Source organism: Schistocerca piceifrons, chromosome 2 (genome assembly GCF_021461385.2).
Source record: "Schistocerca piceifrons isolate TAMUIC-IGC-003096 chromosome 2, iqSchPice1.1, whole genome shotgun sequence".
NCBI lineage: Eukaryota > Metazoa > Arthropoda > Insecta > Orthoptera > Acrididae > Schistocerca > Schistocerca piceifrons.
In genome coordinates, this window is record NC_060139.1 from 915,220,123 (window position 1) to 915,239,053 (window position 18,931).

At 36.7% G+C, this 18,931-nt stretch overlaps 1 protein-coding gene across 3 annotated transcripts in view; it reads right to left on the reverse strand.

The window, feature by feature from the left end:
• LOC124777102 (ring canal kelch homolog) overlaps positions 1–18,931 on the reverse strand; it is a 141,397-nt gene that overhangs the window by 95,347 nt on the left and 27,119 nt on the right. For all 3 annotated transcript variants that reach the window (XM_047252383.1, XM_047252385.1, XM_047252384.1), the window contains 2 exons: positions 16,515–16,690; positions 9,921–10,017 (listed from right to left, as the gene is read on the reverse strand). In XM_047252383.1, coding sequence (XP_047108339.1) covers positions 9,921–10,017; positions 16,515–16,690 — 273 coding nt within the window. The remainder of the gene's footprint in view (positions 1–9,920; positions 10,018–16,514; positions 16,691–18,931) is intronic.

Consider the following 18,931-nt stretch of genomic DNA (forward strand, 5'->3'; position numbering starts at 1 on the left):
TGGGCTCCAAATTGGCAGTGGCTTTTTATTAAAAAAAAAAAATGCTTTAATTTACTTCAGAACCACATGTGGGTGGCTGGAATGGGGTTTGAACTATCAGTGCCTTGAATACTGTGCCAACTCTCTCAGTAAATGATCAAGAGAAGAAATTACATACTAAACTAGTGAAAATGAACTAAATTGTACAACATATTCAATAAACCACACACTGCAGAAAGAAAAGGAAGTGAATAAATTGAGGCAGAGGAAACAAGAGGCAGAATACAATACGGAAGGAAGTGATAAAAGAAGAGTATGAAATAACCAAAATTGTGGTGATAATTAGGGAAAGGGGTCTGGGAAGGGAAGGGAGGGGAGGGGAAGAAGGGGGAAACAGAATTATAAAAACTATGTGGCTACGTGACAGTGAATAAAGAAAATGGGTGAAAAACAACAACATTAACACATTTATGCTGGCACTGTGAATTTTGTTTCACACAATGGAGGAGAGGTTGTATTCAAACGCCCTGAGCTACTATTTTAATATATTGGACTTTTATTTTTAAAAGAATAAGAGATCACATAAAATAATTTTACACCAAATTGACCACAATTATGTGATATCTTATTTGTTCAAAAAGCTCTGTCGTTGAAGGGTCACACAAAATTGTATTCAGAGTTGTCCATTGCACTTGGCTGATAGATAATACAGCACACGTTATTGTATTGCAGGTAGCATTATTGGCACAGCTGAGCTTGAGCCACCTGGGGTACACCTTGTCTGAGGAGAGCTTCTAGTATGAGCCCCTGGTGGTCCATGCTGCCCAATGGGAAGATCTAGCATGAGCCACCAGGAGTACACGAGAGTGTCAAAGTGTTTAGCAAATAAAAAGGGATTGCAGAGCATAGGAGGGATAAACTGTCAGAATCCAAGAAAGAATAAGCACTAGATGAAAGTTGCAACAAAATATGAGGAGGGCAGCACTCGAGATGTTAGTTGAATTGTAGGTAGCACAGTAAGGAAAGAAGAAAACAGGAAGAAGATGTACCAAACTGTGAAGAAAAAGCAAAAGAGAAACAGTGAACGATCCAAGCTCAAGATGTGCAGCATCAAGCGAATTGCAAGAACCACACTATCATGGTTGTGTGGTCACAGTGTTGGAGTGCAAACTGTGTTCAAATCTCTCTCGTGTCCCGTGTCCCATATCCCCCCTGCCCCCCCCCCCCCCCCCTCCCCACAAAAAGAAGAATTATGGACTTTCCACCCAGTCTCTGACATTCTCTCTCGTTTTAGATTAGATTAGATTTACTTTCATTCCAATTGATCCATAGTGAGGAGGTCCTCCAGGATGTGGAACATGTCAGAAAAACAACAATACATGACAAATATTTAAACTAAAACAAATAAGCTAATGTACCATTCCACAGGTCCCAAGTGGAATGATCGTCATTTTTTAATGAACACTAAGAGTCATTTTACAAATACTATTGCACTGAATTTAAAATAAAAAAGTTTTATATTTATTTATAAGGTAAGAAACATGTAATACAACTACTGTAATACTTATTTACAATGAACACATTACTGCACTGAAATGGTGCAGAAGTTAGATTATACTTACACACACACACACACACACACACACACACACACACACACACAAATTTTCAGTGAACACATTACTGCACTGAAATTGTGCAGAAGTTATGTTGTACTTATATACAAATCAGTTGGTTTTCCTCAGAAATTCATCAATGGAGTAGAAGGAGTTGGCCACCAATAAATCCTTTAGGCTTCTCTTAAACTGAATTTCATTGGTTGTTAAGCTTTTTATGGCTGCTGGCAAGTTATTGAAAATGTGTGTTCCTGAATAATGCACACCTTTTTGTACAAGACTAAGTGACTTTAAATCCTTGTGAAGATTATTCTTATTTCTAGTATTGATTCCATGAATTGAGCTGTTGGTTTGAAAAAGTGATATATTTTTAATGACAAATTTCATTAAGGAATAAATATATTGGGAAGCTGTAGTTAGTATCCCTAGTTCCCTAAACAGGCTTCTGCAGGATGTTCTTGAGTTCACACCACATATAATTCTTACTGCACGTTTTTGTGCCCGGAAAACTTTAGCTTGGCTTGATGAATTACCCCAGAAAATAATCCCATATGACATTATGGAATGAAAGTAAGCATAGTATGCCAGCTTTTTCATTTTTATATCCCCTATGTCTGACAAAATTCGCATTGCAAACAGAGATTTGTTAAGACGCTTCAGCAGTTCTGTGGTGTGCTCCTCCCAGTTGAATTTATTATCAAGCTGTAATCCCAAGAATTTAACACCGTCCACTTCTTCTATCTTCTTGTCATCATATGTTAGACATATACTCTTGGGACACCCCTTACAAGTTCTGAACTGCATGTAGTGTGTTTTTTCAAAGTTTAGTGACAAAGAATTGGCTAGGAACCAGTGATTAATGTCTACAAATATTTTATTGGCTGATCTTTCTAAGACTACACTTGATTTGCTATTTATTGCAATGTTTGTATCATCAGCAAACAAAACAAACTTGGCATCTGGTAATGTTACTGATGAAAGGTCATTGATATACACAAGAAAAAGTAAGGGCCCCAAAATGGAACCTTGTGGGACCCCACATGTAATTAGTTCCCAGTTGGATGATGCCTGATAGCTTGATACATGTCTCTTTCCTAATAACACCCTTTGTTTCCTGCCAGAGATATAAGATTTGAACCATTTTGCAGCATTTCCTGTTACACTATAATATTCTAGTTTACCTAAAAGGATATTGTGATTTACACAGTCAAATGCCTTTGACAGATCACAAAATATACCAGTTGCCTGCAATTTTTTGTCTAATGAATTAAGTACATTTTCACTGTAAGTGTAGATAGCCTTCTCAACATCAGAACCTTTTAGAAATCCAAACTGTGACTTTGACAGTATGTTATTTGAGATAAGATGGTTATAAAGACGACTGTACATTACTTTTTCGAAAATTTTTGAGAATGCTGGCAACAGTGAAATTGGACGGAAATTTGATGCTATTTCTTTATCTCCCTTCTTAAACAGTGGCTTAACTTCAGCATATTTCAGCCATTCGGGAAATATTCCACTGATAAACGACTGGTTACACAGATAGCTTAATATGTTACTTAGCTCAGAATCACATTCTTTAATTAACTTTGTTGATATTTCATCATACCCACTAGATGTTTTTGATTTTAAAGATTTTATGATGGACATTATTTCTGTTGGGGTAGTGAGGGTCAAATTCATATTATGGAAGTTACTTGAAATGTCTGGTCTAAGGTAATCCATAGCAGCATCTACCGAACCTGACAACCCCATCTTTTCAGTAACAGTTATAAAATGTTTGTTAAAAAGTTCTGCAACACTATACACATCTGTCACCAATGCATCATTTACTCTTAATGCTATTTGTTCCTCTTCATGTCTGGTTCTACCGGTCTCCTCCTTCACTATATCCCATATTGTCTTTATTTTGTTATCTGATATGACTATCTTTTCCTTGTAATATATTTGCTTTGACATCCGTATTACAGTCTTTAATATTTTGCAGTATTTCTTATAATGTGCTATAGCATCAACATTGGAAATGTTTCGGATTGACAGATACAGTTTTCTTTTTGTTTTACAAGATACCCCTATTCCTCGAGTAATCCATGGCTTCTTTGTAGACTTTGCTCTAACCTTGGTAAGTTTTGGGGGAAAGCAGTGTTCAAATAAGGTAAGCACTTTATTAGCAAAAATGTTATATTTTTCATTCATGCCATGAGCACTGTAAACATCAGTCCAGTGAATGTCTCTGAGGAGTGTCCTAAAATAATCAATTTTTGGCTTACTGATTACCCTCTTGAGCTCAGATTTAACAGATTTTATATCCTGTTCAGTATTAACATTTAACAGAAGGAACTGCATGTCATGGTCTGAGAGGCCATTGACTATTGGTTTTGTAATATAATTTTGTTCATTTGACTTTTCTATAAAGATATTATCAATGGCTGTTTGTGAGCAAGTGGTTATCCTAGTGGGGAACTTTACTGTGGGAATTAAGTTGAATGATAGTGTTACTAACTCAAATAGGTTCTTATTGGGAGAGTCTTTAAGGAAATCTACATTGAAATCACCAGCAACCACTATTTCTTTGTTTTTGGTTGTTAAATGGGCCAGTACAGCTTCAAGGTGGTTTACAAACAGATTAAAGTTACCTGCAGGTGCTCGATATACACTTAATATTATGAAAGATTTTTTGTGAAAATCTAATTCTGTTGCACATGCTTCCATATGCTGTTCTAGGCAAAATTTATGAATGTCTATGTTCTTAAATTTATGACAGTTCCTGATGAATGTGGCAACTCCTCCTTTCTCCATTTCTGATCTACAATAGTGAGATGCTAACCTAAACCCTGTAACACTTAAAAGTTCTATACCAGTGGTCACATGATGTTCAGAGAGGCAGATTATGTCAGCTGGGTTTGAAGACTCTAATTCATCTATGCAGATAGTTAATTCATTAATTTTATTTCTCAGTCCTCGAATATTTTGATGCAATAAAGATAGCTGACATTTCACATTGACTGACTTAAAATTGGATGGAGTTAAAATATCTGCTGACAGTTGAAAATTCTTAACCAATGGCTGTTTATGTTGATGTAATAAGCTGGAATTATGTTTTTTGATTTCTTTCTCAAACTGAAGGTTTGTCTCAGTTCTAACCTCTCTTAAAATATGTTTTCTTTCTGTCCTCCCTACCCTAAAAAAGGGTCTTTTCTGAATCCTATAACCACTGGTATTTTACCACTCATGACAGTGCCTCCCCCCTTGGCAACTGTCATACTATACATTGCTTATAGAATATGTATCATCTGATACGAATATATTACCATCACAAGTAAACGTGATGAATAGTGAAAGCAGGTGAGATGCAGCATAGACCTCTCACAGAAATGAAAAAAACAGCTAAGGAATTAAAGAATCAAAACTTATGAAACAGAGTACAAGAGGCATAACATGTGGTACTTGTGGAGAATAAATAGGAGGTACATACGTCTGAAAGTCCCTTCCTTACACCTCACTGTGCAAACGGATGTTACATCACAACATACACAAATATGAAAACAGCAAACAGACACGTCAAGTCAATGGGGGGGGGGGGGGGACACAGGGAGATTTGAACACAGGTCTCCCCCACTCCCCCATCACAGTCCAAAACCATGATCACATAACCACGATGCCATGGATACTCAAACTCGCTCAATGTTGCACGTCTTCTTGAGCTTAGACCGTACACTATTTCTATTTTGCTTCTTTTTTCAAAGTTCAGTACACCTTCTTCCTGTTTTCATGCTTGATTTGTGTTCAGTTTCCAATGGGCTATTCACTGAGCCATCTTACCACTAAATCTGAGGGGGGGCGGGGGGTGTGTGATGTGGAGATTCCCCTGTAAGAAACTACTTATATTATGCCTCTCTGTCATTATCTGGAGCACAGTTGTGCAATAAGCGATCCTTACCTATTACAGTTGTCAGAGGAACCTGAAAAAGTTTGAAAAAGAGCAATTAATTTTATTTTATTTTATTGCAAAAGAGGGGAGAGAAAGTCAATACGTGGTAAGAATGTTGGGATGACCATAATTAAAACAAAGGCATTTTGCACTGAAGCTAAATATTTTTGCGAAATTTCAGTCACAAACTTTTTCCTCTGAATGTCAAAATATATTGTTGCCTCCTTTTCACACAGGGGGCAATGACCATTGCAACAACATAAGAGAAATCAAGAGATTCCACATAAGGATTTGGGCATTCTTTTTTCTTTCATACTATTTGAGAGTGAAAGAGGAAAGAGATAGTTTGAAAGTACTGACTTGTACGCTCTAACATGCAAAGGTAAGTGCGATTTTCAAATTAATGATGTGGATGTAGATGAAGGACACGTTTTGGCAGTTGCCTTTGATTTTGGTGGGGCAGCTGATACGGCTCCTATGTGAAGTCAGAAAGAGATTGCAATATAGTTTTTAAAAAACATAGATGTCACAAAAAAGCAGTAAGTGCAGGACAGTGAGTGGGAGCAGTTTGCATGTGACTATAGGGTATCATTCATATTAGAAAGCATTGCATGGAAGATATCACTAAACAACAGAATATCAATAGTGCCAGGGAAGAGTAGAGAGGATTCTGAATGGGATCCTATTTCAGAGCATGAAACAAGATACTCAAGCAAGACTGCTGTGCTGTTGTCTCCCATTCCCTCTTACTTCACAACTTGATCCCTTCCAGTCACTTTTTTCCCATATTTTTTTGGTCCAGGCCATAGTGCTCTTCCAATCTCATTACAAACTGAACTTTTGTAACACAAATACAAGGGCGTGGTGAAAAGTAATGTCTTAGAATTTTTTACGTGAAAAAACTTAAAAGCTTTCTAAATAAAACAAATGTTATTAACATTGTACATCTTCATTCTTCATGTCTACATATTTATTTCTCAAAATAATCATCCTGGCAACAAACACATTTCTCCAAACGAGAGACCAGTTTGTTAAGACCATTGCTGTAGAATGGCTGACTTTGTTGATGGAGGCATAACCTCACCTCTGCTTACACCACTTCATCACTATCAAAATGAAGTCCTGCAATGTTTTCTTTGAGTTTTGGGAACAGAGGAAAACCGTATGGGTCAAAGTCAGGACTGAAGGAGGATGATCAACAACGCTGAACCCAAGGTGTTGAACTGTTGCAGACATTGCAGCATCCGTGTGTGGTCTGGCATTGCCATGCTGAAGGAGTGGGTGCTCCACATGTGGATGAACTCTCTGAATTTGAAATTAGATTACAGCACGCTGTTTCTGACACACAGACATAGTTACGTTACACACAGCAATGTTAACACTGCAATTCAGAGCCCTCCAGTGGCAGAGGGCTGCAAATATGTAGACATGAAGAATAAAGATGCAGAATGTTAATAACGTTTGTTTTATTTAAAAAGCTCTAAGCATTCTCACAGAAAAAATTTGGAGGCATTACTTTTCAGCACTTCCTCCTATTAGTTCTAATAGTAAATAAGAGTGATTTAATTGTGAAGCCCAGGAATTCAGTTCCCAGTTGACCTTACATTTTTCTCTGTAAATTAGCACTTCTTTCATCTCTGACAACTGTTAAACTAAAAATGTTAAGTTGCATCATGGTTTGCAGTCAATTTTAAACTGCAGGATCTATGTAACTGGCTGGCAGCATCTGTTCAAAGGTCATAGGAAGAGATGCGCATACCGGCTCCAACAGGAAAATGCCTAACACAGCACTATGGTGTTTCTGGTATTGGATGCCACAGAGGTCAAATGCCCGCCAGAGGAGATGGACTTAGATAACTGTTAGTGTGCACTCTGACCACGCAGCGAGAGTGCCACAATCTTGCCACGTGAATACAGCAGCCAGTAATGGTCCGTGTTGCCAGTATAGAGGCAGGCACCAAACACACAGCCATTCAGGTCAGTGCTCATACTTGATACTTTTGGATCCACCTTTGCTGTACTAGGACTGCTTGATAACTCACTTGCTTGTACCCACTTATTCTTTTTGGTCACATCTCAGATTTGTCTCTCTACTGCTCTTGACCTTGTCTCATGGTCATGGAGACGGCTTCCCGTGGCACCTCACTTTTGTCTAGGTTGATTGTCCTTGCCTGTTGTATTGGCCGCAGTCTGTATGTTGCAGTTCATTTGCCTTCCATTAGCTTGGATTACTCTTCCGTAGGCGGCTCTCCCATCTTGTGGCTTCCTCTGTTCCTCCGTTTCTTACAGAACTCCGATGTGCACACCGATATCTGGCTATCCGCAGATATAGCTGTGTTCAAACTATCAGGCTGAGGGTGAATTTGCTGTGGTGTGAGTATGTTTGCAGTGAAGACCATACCCATCTGAATTAGTTCAAATACTACTGTTCATATTCTTGTGTAACGGTATGTGGCTGTCAAAGATATACCACAGTATAAATGCGTCATCACATAAATTACATTGTATTTTGTTCAATAAGCATGGAAGTATATTATAAGTTTATCATCTTAACCCTTTCAGATCCGAATTTTTTTTTAGAGAAGGAAAATTTTTCTTTACATGGTAATGCTCTTAGGTGACTTTTTAATAGTTTTACACACAAGGTTTATACAAAATTATGCACCTGTTTTCAAAATGTACTTTGTACACTAGGCTTCTTTATATGGACTACGATAACTAATTACAAAATATTCTCTACTGCAATAAATAGCAAAATGATCATTATTCATTAACTACCATGCAAAATAACAATAACAATATTCAATTATACAGTGGAATATAGCAAACCAACCACATCCATGTGTTCTGGTAATCATGAGCTACTATGCACTGCTACACTGACTTGCTAATACTTTCACAGTGATGCCCAACAGTTGGCAGCACTTGTTCACGATGAAAAGGCTGAACATTCACAAATGTGAACCTCAGATTTGCATTTGGAAAAAAATACTTTGGTAGCACCTAAGATGCCATAAAAGTTAATGTACATAATTGTAGCCAGAGGTTTTGAAAGGGTTTAAGAACATAATGATATCCACAGAGTTACTTCTTACACTTATATAAATTGGGCAAATTAAACAAGCTGGTGTGCAATTCAATATCCAGAGATTTTTACTTCATATATATTGTACTTTATGAAAGAGTACAAAATTATTTTGGTATTTACTCCTACAGGTCCTCAACTGTAAAACATCAGATAATTATTCAGGCTGTAGTAAGAATAATTCTAGGCTTTGCCATTGTCACAATTCACACACTAGCAGTTGTAAATATGTTGAAATTACCAGTTTTTAGTTCCTATCAGTGCAGTAATCATTGTGTGTTTGGGCTAAGCTACATTATTTTAGGAAAATGAAGATTTTGTCATCACAAGAGCTATTTTGCAGTGACTTTGCTCCACCGTATTTCATTATGTCACAGGTGCAAATGTTTATAAAAACAGTCTTTGATGGCATGTGAACACATCAAAAAATTGGTCCAATGTAATAAATCATGTAATGACATCCACAGAGAACTGTATGTACATATTATGCTGCCATGCTGCTATGGAAACTTACAATCACAGTGCACATACTATCTGTTGTGGCTAATATTAATGTCACGGAGCCATTCTGTTTTGAGGAGGGATTAGTGTTTAACCTTAGTTAATGGAGGGGGGGGGGGGGGGCAGCATGAGCAGTACTTCAAGTGTTTTTCTGAACATCAATAACTATGGAATGATATTCATATAATTAACACACTTTGAAATATAAAGTATTTTAAAATTTGTCATTTATAAAAATCAATGCAATTCAATTTCAATGTTAGGTTAAAACTGCAGAATTCCCTCAGATTTTACTAACTGGAATAGTTTGAGATTTCCCTGGTTATTCCAGGTAAAATGTAATTCCTTAAGAATTTCAGGTTCTTCAGACGAATCAACACCTTGTGCCAAGTTGGTTGCATGGTTCCAACAGCATGGTGTCTCAATGAGCACAGGAAGTGTATTAAGGGATTGATGCAACAAATATTTCCAGAAACTTTGATTCATTACCCATCACACTACTCTGATCCCACATCCTGTAATTTCTTTCCCCTGGTGGTCTCACAGAGATAGTGTACAAACACATAAAGAAGTAAAAACTGTAATCCTATGGGAAACATATGCATTTTCTTACCCTTTAAATCTCATGAAATATTTTCTCTTTACTTAATTGTTCTTATCTACAACATCATATACCATAGTACTTAATGCTGAACTTCAATTTAATATAAACCTCATAATCATAAATGTACTATAACTCAAGAAACAATTGCTGACTAGGCATGCAAACAGTATTTCATTATAGTATGAATATACAACCGAGACAAACCTTTTCTTCTGAAGGAACTGTAAGTCTGTCACTGCAAATCAGTTTTGCCACTTGCTGAGGAGAAAGAGTTAGAAATTCTTCACACTCTACTACTTCACTGAAACAAATATAACAATTATGTTTCTTAGGCAATCTATCTCTCTTTCAAAATGAAGGCAATAAGCATAAATTATTTTCACAATAACAGAAAACATACATAATTTATGTTTGTATTTCAGCTTTAAAAACCATGGCAGACAAATATGGATTAAAACTGAGTGCAGATTCGATTTTCATCAGAACCTCTCAACTACCTTCATTACACAAAAGTTCTCCTCCATGCCTTGCAAGATAGGCATGAAATCAGTGCAGTAGCTCAGACCCATGAAAACCAGGGCCAATCAAACCTGAACTATTAAACTTTACAGAACCATGTGGTAGATGGTGTGTCTGAAGCATTTAGGACCTCGAAGCATAACACAGTTTACAACATGCATTTGATTCGCTATTAGTGACACAATGCCAAACAGGCAGTGGAATTTTTACCGTAGGTATAGGAGTAAGCCCTCCGTGTTGTAACACTATTCCTACTGATGTGGCAACTACCAGTAGAATAGTTCAAATATCCATGCAGACAATGCATAGATAATCTATTCTGCTACTAATGTAACACTTACTTCCCTACTGAAGCAATGCATATGAGGATGCAGATTATCACACACTAGACACATCTATGGCAAAATGGTCACTAAAATTAAACTAGGATTGAAAAGAGATACAAACATGTTCTACTATCCAAAAGTAAAGTTACACATGCATGAAAAGAAAGTAACAAAATCAGGAATCACAGTTTCTTTCAACTGGCAAAATGAGAAATGAAATTTATCAGGACTTTCACAGTAAAATCTCCCTCGCAGGACACTGAACAAGAAGAATTTAGCTGGTCTCAATAAGGTGAGAAACAATTAAGTCAGTTCTCAAATGAAACCTGTCATTATCCAATACGCTCCTCGCACCACCCACATTAGTGTCCTGTCAACTTTCCACCTCTGTGATATCCTGGTCATACTGTATGATCCATCTCAATCCATTTTGTTATCACGTGTTTCAGGCATTTATTAACAGCTCCACTATGAAACTTATCTACACGTATTTATTTGTACTTACCATATCAAGAAATGTTAGATAATATAACAATGTTACTTTTATGGCACATAATATGGAATAAATAGCTTTTGTCTAATGAAACAAGATGAATCAAAGGGGAAATTAAAGTGGTTCCGCGCCTTGTAAGAACAAAATTTTTTGTTTAGTTTAATCCCCAAACATGTTTTATCAATGTTGTTGCGCCATCTGTTTGGTCCACTTAAAGTTGCTTTAAGAGGTCGTCAATTCAGCTCTGATCAACAAGTGAAGGAAGTTGCATAACCAAAGACTTTTTTTTTTCTGCAGAGGGTATCAAATAGCTTGTGCAATGGTGGAGCAAAAGCATTAAAAAGGAGGAAGCCTATGTTGAAAAAAGGGTATCAATAAAAGTTCTAGACTCTTGCTGTAAAAAATTATAGAAATTGAGTGTAGATACTTACTGACCCATGCTCAGTATACGTACAAATTATCTCTAGGTTAGAAACATGTTGACATATTCATTATTATTTTTTGCAAGCATGAGAACAGTGCTTAAAATTACATTATCACAATTTGTCTTTCTTGTAATAATGTCCCTGAGAAGTTGCCCTTCTTCATTTATTTCTTTTAGGATGTTTTTGACTTTTTCTCCATTCCTGTGAATCCTTCATATTTAGATTTCTAATGTTTCTGGCTGCCGATATTTTTATAAAACTCACTGTCCGGTTCTCACTTCCATACACCAACACACTTCAGACAAAATGCTTAGTGAACATGTTCCTTGTCTTGATGTTCATCTATTTGCTTGATATGAGACTTGGTAACTTGAAATGTATATTTGCAGTGGGCTAATTTCTGGAGTGCTTCTGTAATCTTTAGAAGTGATGCACCTTAAATAGCAAACCTATTTACCTGTGCAAGTGCGAGTGCTATGTTTGCAGTGATTTGCCGACTACTCTTGCCTACTGCTAACAGCTATTTTGTTTTTATTAGTGTTTACCTTTAATTTAAATAGAAATTACCTGACATAGTCAGCATGGAGACAGTGATCTGTAACCTTGAAAAGTTGTAGATTTCATCAAAACCTTTTTTTGGCCAAGACTGCAATGTAGAAAATGGTTATCACCATTATTTGACCCAGATTGCAATGTAGAAAACAGAGATAATTGTTTTCTACATTTTGATCTCAATCAAATAAAGGTTTTGATAAAATCTACATTTAATTTATATGTTTTTAATGTAACTGGCAATATTTTTGTCATTCTGTTCACATTCTTTCACAACTCTGCCACTAAAGCAATACCACTGTCAATCTGTTAGCATAGGCTATTTCTTAATATATTTTAATTTCCTTTCCCTCTCTTTGAAGACATTGCTCCCTTCTTCAGCACACAAAGAAAAAGATACTGAAAGGGGGTAGCACTGTCCGCCTCCTTTTTTAATTTTTTTTTTATTTAAGTGTTCTTTCACTGCCAGTAATACTTATTAATGTGCACTTCTTCCTACGCAGTTTCCAGATTAAACTATCTTTCCAGCTGGCTCCCACTTTCTTGACATAATAAAATGTTAGTTTTCAATTTCCTTTGCCAATTTTCTTTTGAAAATCTATAAAAATTACAAAGGTCTTCCAGTTTCCTCTCCAATATCACCCATGTCACAAAAAGTACTTTACTAGTTCTTCTGTTGATTGAGAGGTGAACCGATAATTTGTGAAATTAATCTGCTGACTGTGAATCCCTCGATATCAGCTGTATTTTGTACTATCCAATAGTGACATACGAAAATTTTTGCTGGATCGGGACTCAAATCTGGATTTCCTAATTATTGTCAGCAGTCGCGACCCTCCATTCTTTCAAACATGCACGTAAGCATTACAAGCCTTGATGGGCACATGATGGTAACAACACTGGTCTCCATTCCTCCCTGTTGTGGGAATCCGAGTAATATTGTGAGCATTATGTGATAAGTTTAGTGGATTACAGTTTAAGGATGTAGAATGCGACATGTGAAAGTTTGGGTCAGTCCAGATAGCATGCATGGATAGCCAAAGGGTTAAAGCGAATGCACATGATAAAGCTAGAAATCTGGGTTTCAGTCCGATCTGGCGTAGATTTTATGTCATTACCGGGTAGTAGAACTATCCTAACACAGCCGATGACAAGGAGTTCACAGTCGCTGAATTAATTTTGAAAATATTTCTTACAGCTGTGGGTTGTCAACAGTGTCTGTACTTTCAGATATGCATGTAACAACTGATATTTCTTTTATATGTACAGAAGTGTCTATGAATTTTTGGCTTTTTCTTTGCAGTCTACATTTATATTAACACGGAGTTTTTCACCTTCCATGAAATTTTTTTAGGCTTATTATTTTTAGGAATTGCACTGGTGTGTGATAACCTACACTGCTTATTCAATTTAATTTTCAGTGATAGTGGAGTCCCAGTTCATCAACCTCTGAGATTTCCTACAACACTTATCATTTTCATCTGTGATTTCTTTATCATTAAACTGATTTTCTACCTGTTCTTCCAAGTGACTCTCACGTTTCTTCATTATCTATCATTATACAGGGTGTACCACCTAACTTTGTCACCTCATATATTTCCAAAATGAATCAAAATGTGAAAAATTCAATTGACCAGGGATGCACCTATGTCAGGGGCTCACACAATGAGCAGAAATGCACAATTCATAAATGTACACAAACATAACTTTCATCACAAAGTTACATTTTTTCTACAGAAATAAAAACTTTAGTGATGGCAGAATTAGTTTCACTGCTCTGAATCTTGCATCTTCTGGAACACTTAGACTTTAAATAATTGAAACAGTTCCACAGTTTCCGATGTAATGACATTATGCAAGTCGCGACGCTCGAATCGACAAACTTGCAAGGACATTTTATGGAAACAAAATAAATGCATCAGTAGCTGTTTTGTATTAGAGGAGTTGTGGTATAACAAACCTAATTTGGAACAGTTGTTAACACAATTTAGAGAAGCATACCAAGAATGTGTGTTTATGCCTGATGGTGTGGGATGTGCTAATAGTTATTACGATTTTAGGCAGGGTCGGTACCAATCTCTGTGGTATACACATTAGAGCCTCTGTAAGTAAAAACCTCAAAAGTCATACCTCAGACGCACAGCTGAAGGCCATCCTAGAAAATTGCCTCGTGATTAAGGAGGCATCCAATATTATAGAGTAAAATGGTTAGGCTTACAGTTATTGCAAAAAAGAAAACAATGAGAACTGCATGCACTGGAGATTTGAAAAGATTCATAGGCTGTATGAAGTACTGTATTTCACAGAATGGTGTCATACTACATATCCAGAGAGAAGAAACAAGAAAAACATAGTTCAGAAGGTGATGCAACGAGAGCGAGGACAAGATTTAACCATTCTCAAATACAAGCAGGGACATGTGCCTGCACAAACTGCCAGGGTGTCTTTCAACAGTTCATTAGTCATCCTCTGTTGCGCAAGATGAACCGGTGGCCTTGGTAGGCCCCCACCACTCTTCCTCTTCGCTGGAGTCCACTCCAGCAATTCCGGGATACCCACTAAGTGATGCCACAGCTCCGCGTTCACCAAGGTTAGCTGCCTCAGCAGTAGGTCAGGACGTGCTGGACAGGTTTGGATATGTTCCAACTGCGTCTCTGGACACAAGTAGGTATAAAAAGGGCAGTACTTTGTTTCTAGTCTGCATTATGGCAGAAACTGTGGCAGCATTGCCTCCTTTTAAATCTACATATTTCAAAAGGTATGAGGTTTAGAACAATGAAAACAAGTGTGCTGTCACTAATTGTGCCTCTGGTTTTCACTTATGTAGAAAAAAAAACATATGTAACTTTGTTTTGAAAGTGATGTTGGTTTACTTTTACAGATTGTATATTCCTGCCAATTGTATAAAGCCCCTGACAAAGGTAGATCCCAGGCCAATTGCATTTTTCACATTTTGTTTCGCTATGGAAATATATGATATGGCAGAGTTACGTGGGACACCCTGTATTTCCATCTTTGTTCTTTTCAGATCTTAGCCCTGCTCTTGTTTGATTTACTTTAACATATGCTGCACCAATTCAATTTTCTCCACTATATAAATGGACTACTTTTCCTTTGCTTCTGTACAGTCGTTAGTACTACAAATTTTTGTCTCTCATAGTTTTCTACATTAAACCATTTCTAAGTTTCTTTCTGGTAATAGTAAGGTCTAGTTTCTTTTATCTGCAGTTTTATTGGCTACAGCTATCTCATCTCTATGATCTAATCTGCAAACTTTATTATTCCATACTTTGGATGGTTTTGGTCTAAGGCATTATCATCATTCCAGTCTCAAGGGTTTTCCTTCTGTCTACAAGTTTTCTTTGATTTCATCAAATCATATGCCCTCTCTTAAGTCCAAACTGGTTTTCTGCTATTCTTGCACTTGATTCCACCTTACCTGCAGCTAGAAAATGATTACTCTTCACAGATTGGCCTGGCTAACTGTGGCATGACTGGAATTGCTTTCCGTAATGTTGCCTGGATAATATTTTGTCAATCTGGAATCTATATGGTAAGATCCATAGAAGCTGTCTACTTTTTGGAACTTTGAAGATTGTGTTGGTAATTACCATCTGATGTTGATCACACTAGAATTGATATCTTGCACCTGAGAAATCCCGATCTGTCACACCAAATTTCCCCAGGTTTATTTTCTTTATAAGAACCGTCGCAGCACTGAAGTCAACCACAGCCACTACATTGCAATTTTATATAGTTATCTCCAGAAGACTGTTAATATGTAAACATTCTAGCACCATGGCTTGAAGCTGGAAATTATGTTTGAATAATAAACACATCAGCTGATATACGACTGGCATTCAATAATTATATCTGTCACAGATGTCATAATGTGTATTGCTTTACAGACTAATTTAGCATGTACAACATTAGTACTGCAACACCATTCCTTCTTGCTGCTTCATCTCTGCTAGAACAGAAATTATAATTGCCTCCCACTTCAAGCATACTAATTTAACTTTTCTTTGTTTCCTTCTTTAGTTCTTCAGCTTACTAACTCTTGAAGAGGTCTGGCTATTCTAGGAATGGTATTATTCTAGGCTGGCTTGCAGCCAGTAAGATCTTGCTTGATTCATCTTGTGTTATTTCCCCAGTTAAATTCTGGATTCAGAAATTCCTGATCAGTAACGTAAGTCCCTTTAGAGTTTCCTTCATCGTAGCTATCTTTTGGGTAGGTTTATACAATGGTATCCCACTGCCTCCTGCACTTACTGTCAGCCGCTCATACCTGGGGAACAGAATCCGCTTGCAGATGCTGCTAAAGGGGCTGGGTGTGTGTGTGTGTGTGTGTGGGGGGGGGGGGGGGGAATCACATGTTTTTGCAGCCCCCTATACACAACTCAGACGGCTTTCCCTGGATGATTTCCAAGTCACTTCTAACTCACCATGTAAAATAAGTTATAGTATTTTTTATTTAACTTACGGAAAGTGTTGCTCAATATATGTTTCAGCATGGCTTAGTAACTCCAGACAGCCATGGAGGTCAGCAAAAGCTCTGATTCCCAAGCAGTTGGTTGGATGAAGTTGAGCTTGCAAGAAGTCACAGCAAGCATCTCGCACATACGTCAGCTGAAGTAAATTTGCTGCTGGCAGTAAAACCTGTAATCATTTGCTAATAGTAACAACCAACCTTCACAATTCAAATAATATACCACACTTACAAATATTAAAATAATACATAAAAGGAAGATACAAGGAGATACACTGCTTCACTTAATGCTTTAATGACAGTCTAATAGCAAAACAGAATCTGCACTACACAAATAAAGACCGTATTAAAAGTTCAACAATATGTTTGACTAGCTGTGAGTAAATAAGTGGAGCACACTGTAGTATCAGTTCCTTTATTAGTTGTGAAGAGATACAGTTGCTGAGTATAGCTAAATTTCAGTGATAATACAGAAAAACTGAATGTATATGCAGACAAGAAAAACAAATTCCTGGCTTTTTCCTGGTTAAAAATACACTTTTTTGAATGTGAAAATACACTATACCACAGGTGAAAGTACATTTTTTCCATGTTAAATGACAATATACTTTCCATCAGAGCTGTAAAACTTATCAGTTCTTTTAACAGTAAAGGTTTCATACAGCAGCATGGAAGTTCTTGGCACTTTAGGAAGATCTTCAAGGAGCAGCAACATGTACACTGCATATTTTTGTATTCCAAAAGTATAAAAATGAATTCCCCAAATACAGCATGGTAGTTTCCAAAGTACTGAAATCGAGATCGCGTTGTGCTTTTGTCAGCCAATCATAGCTCACCACATGATATTGCCAGCCAATGACAGGAGGTATTTAGAGCGTAGGACACATGATATAATCAGCCAATAGCAACAACACTGTTAAGTAGCATGAACACACAAATATGAAAAGTTAAAGTTTTAAATTAATATACAAACAGCACAGCTGTAAGAAAAGCTGAGCTATCACACAGAATATTGGTCTTTAAAATTTTTTTTGCTGTTTTTATTTTTTTTCTGGAATTGCAGCAGCTAAATATTTCTGACAAGCACAACTGTAAATTTCAAAGCTGTGCACCAAACATTTGGTGGGTTAGCCGGCTGAATACATGTTCTGTCGAGCACTTCAACTCGTCCATATAATAGCCAATTACATGTGAAATTACTCAAGAACTCATTTCACATTTTTATTTTATTTTAATTTTTAAGGATAATTATACTTTTTGACATTGTTATTGTATGACTTGTAATCTATGAAAGAACTAAAATAAACATGAAAAAGTAATGTTGAAGCTTGGTCCTTTTTAGCATGCGTCACCCTTTGAAACACATCAAACACAAACGCCCATAAAATTTTAAATAATGGCATTAATGGCTGGTTTTCTGGGCACAAAATTTTTCTGAGCGGCTGGTCCTCAATGTTTTAAGTTTTGAATGAGAGTCAAACTCTCAGTGATTTAAGAAATTCATCACACTTTCTCACACGCTGCATAATACATCTTGCGTAAAAGGAAATTTACGTTGGAAGTAACTCTTCTCAAACAATCATTTGCAACATTTTCCCATGACCTGTTAGAAATGTAAAAAGTTGTGATGTTACGGTCACTGAAAGTAGTCCATTGTTACAAAGTATTGCACAGTTTTTGTCCTAAAGCCTTTGGCTCACCTTGCTGTCAGCAGATGCTCGAGTGTGCACTGTGTTTCGTTGTAGTAAACGGCACATTTTCTTTGCAACTTAAGTTTTATTCTGGTGTTATTATCTTATTTATGTTTTACTGCTGCAGTATTACCATGTGGTAGCAGGCTAAAGTAGAATATCAGTTGTTGGAGTATCAGTTCTTTGTTAGAGTATCAGTTCTTGTCAGTAAAAATTCCAAAAGTTTAACTGAAAGCTAACATAACAAAAAATTCCCAAAATTCTAAAAAATTCCTGGATTTTTCACGAATAACCCAGCTGTCACAAGTGTACACACCCTGAGAATGTTCCCAACTGACATTAAGAACAGTAACCACAACGAAACTATTTGTTCCAGTCAAACAGTATGACCACACATAAACACTTAGCAAAGTTTTAATCTTACCTATGGACCAGTAAACCACTCAAAGCCTCAACTATAAGGCGAGTTTTTACCTTCATTCCTTCTAATACAAGAACAACATTCAGATACTAAATTAATGGCCTTAAAAAGTAGCTTACAAGTGCATTCAGATCAACAACATCAAGTGTATGATGTATTTACAAACGGTAGTGCACAACAAATCTTTTTAGTATACTTCTAAATAAAATGTACATTTCACTACATAAAAATATACATATGACCATTTTCTAATTTTCAACCTGCACCAATCATTGTAAAATGTCACAAACAGTAATAAT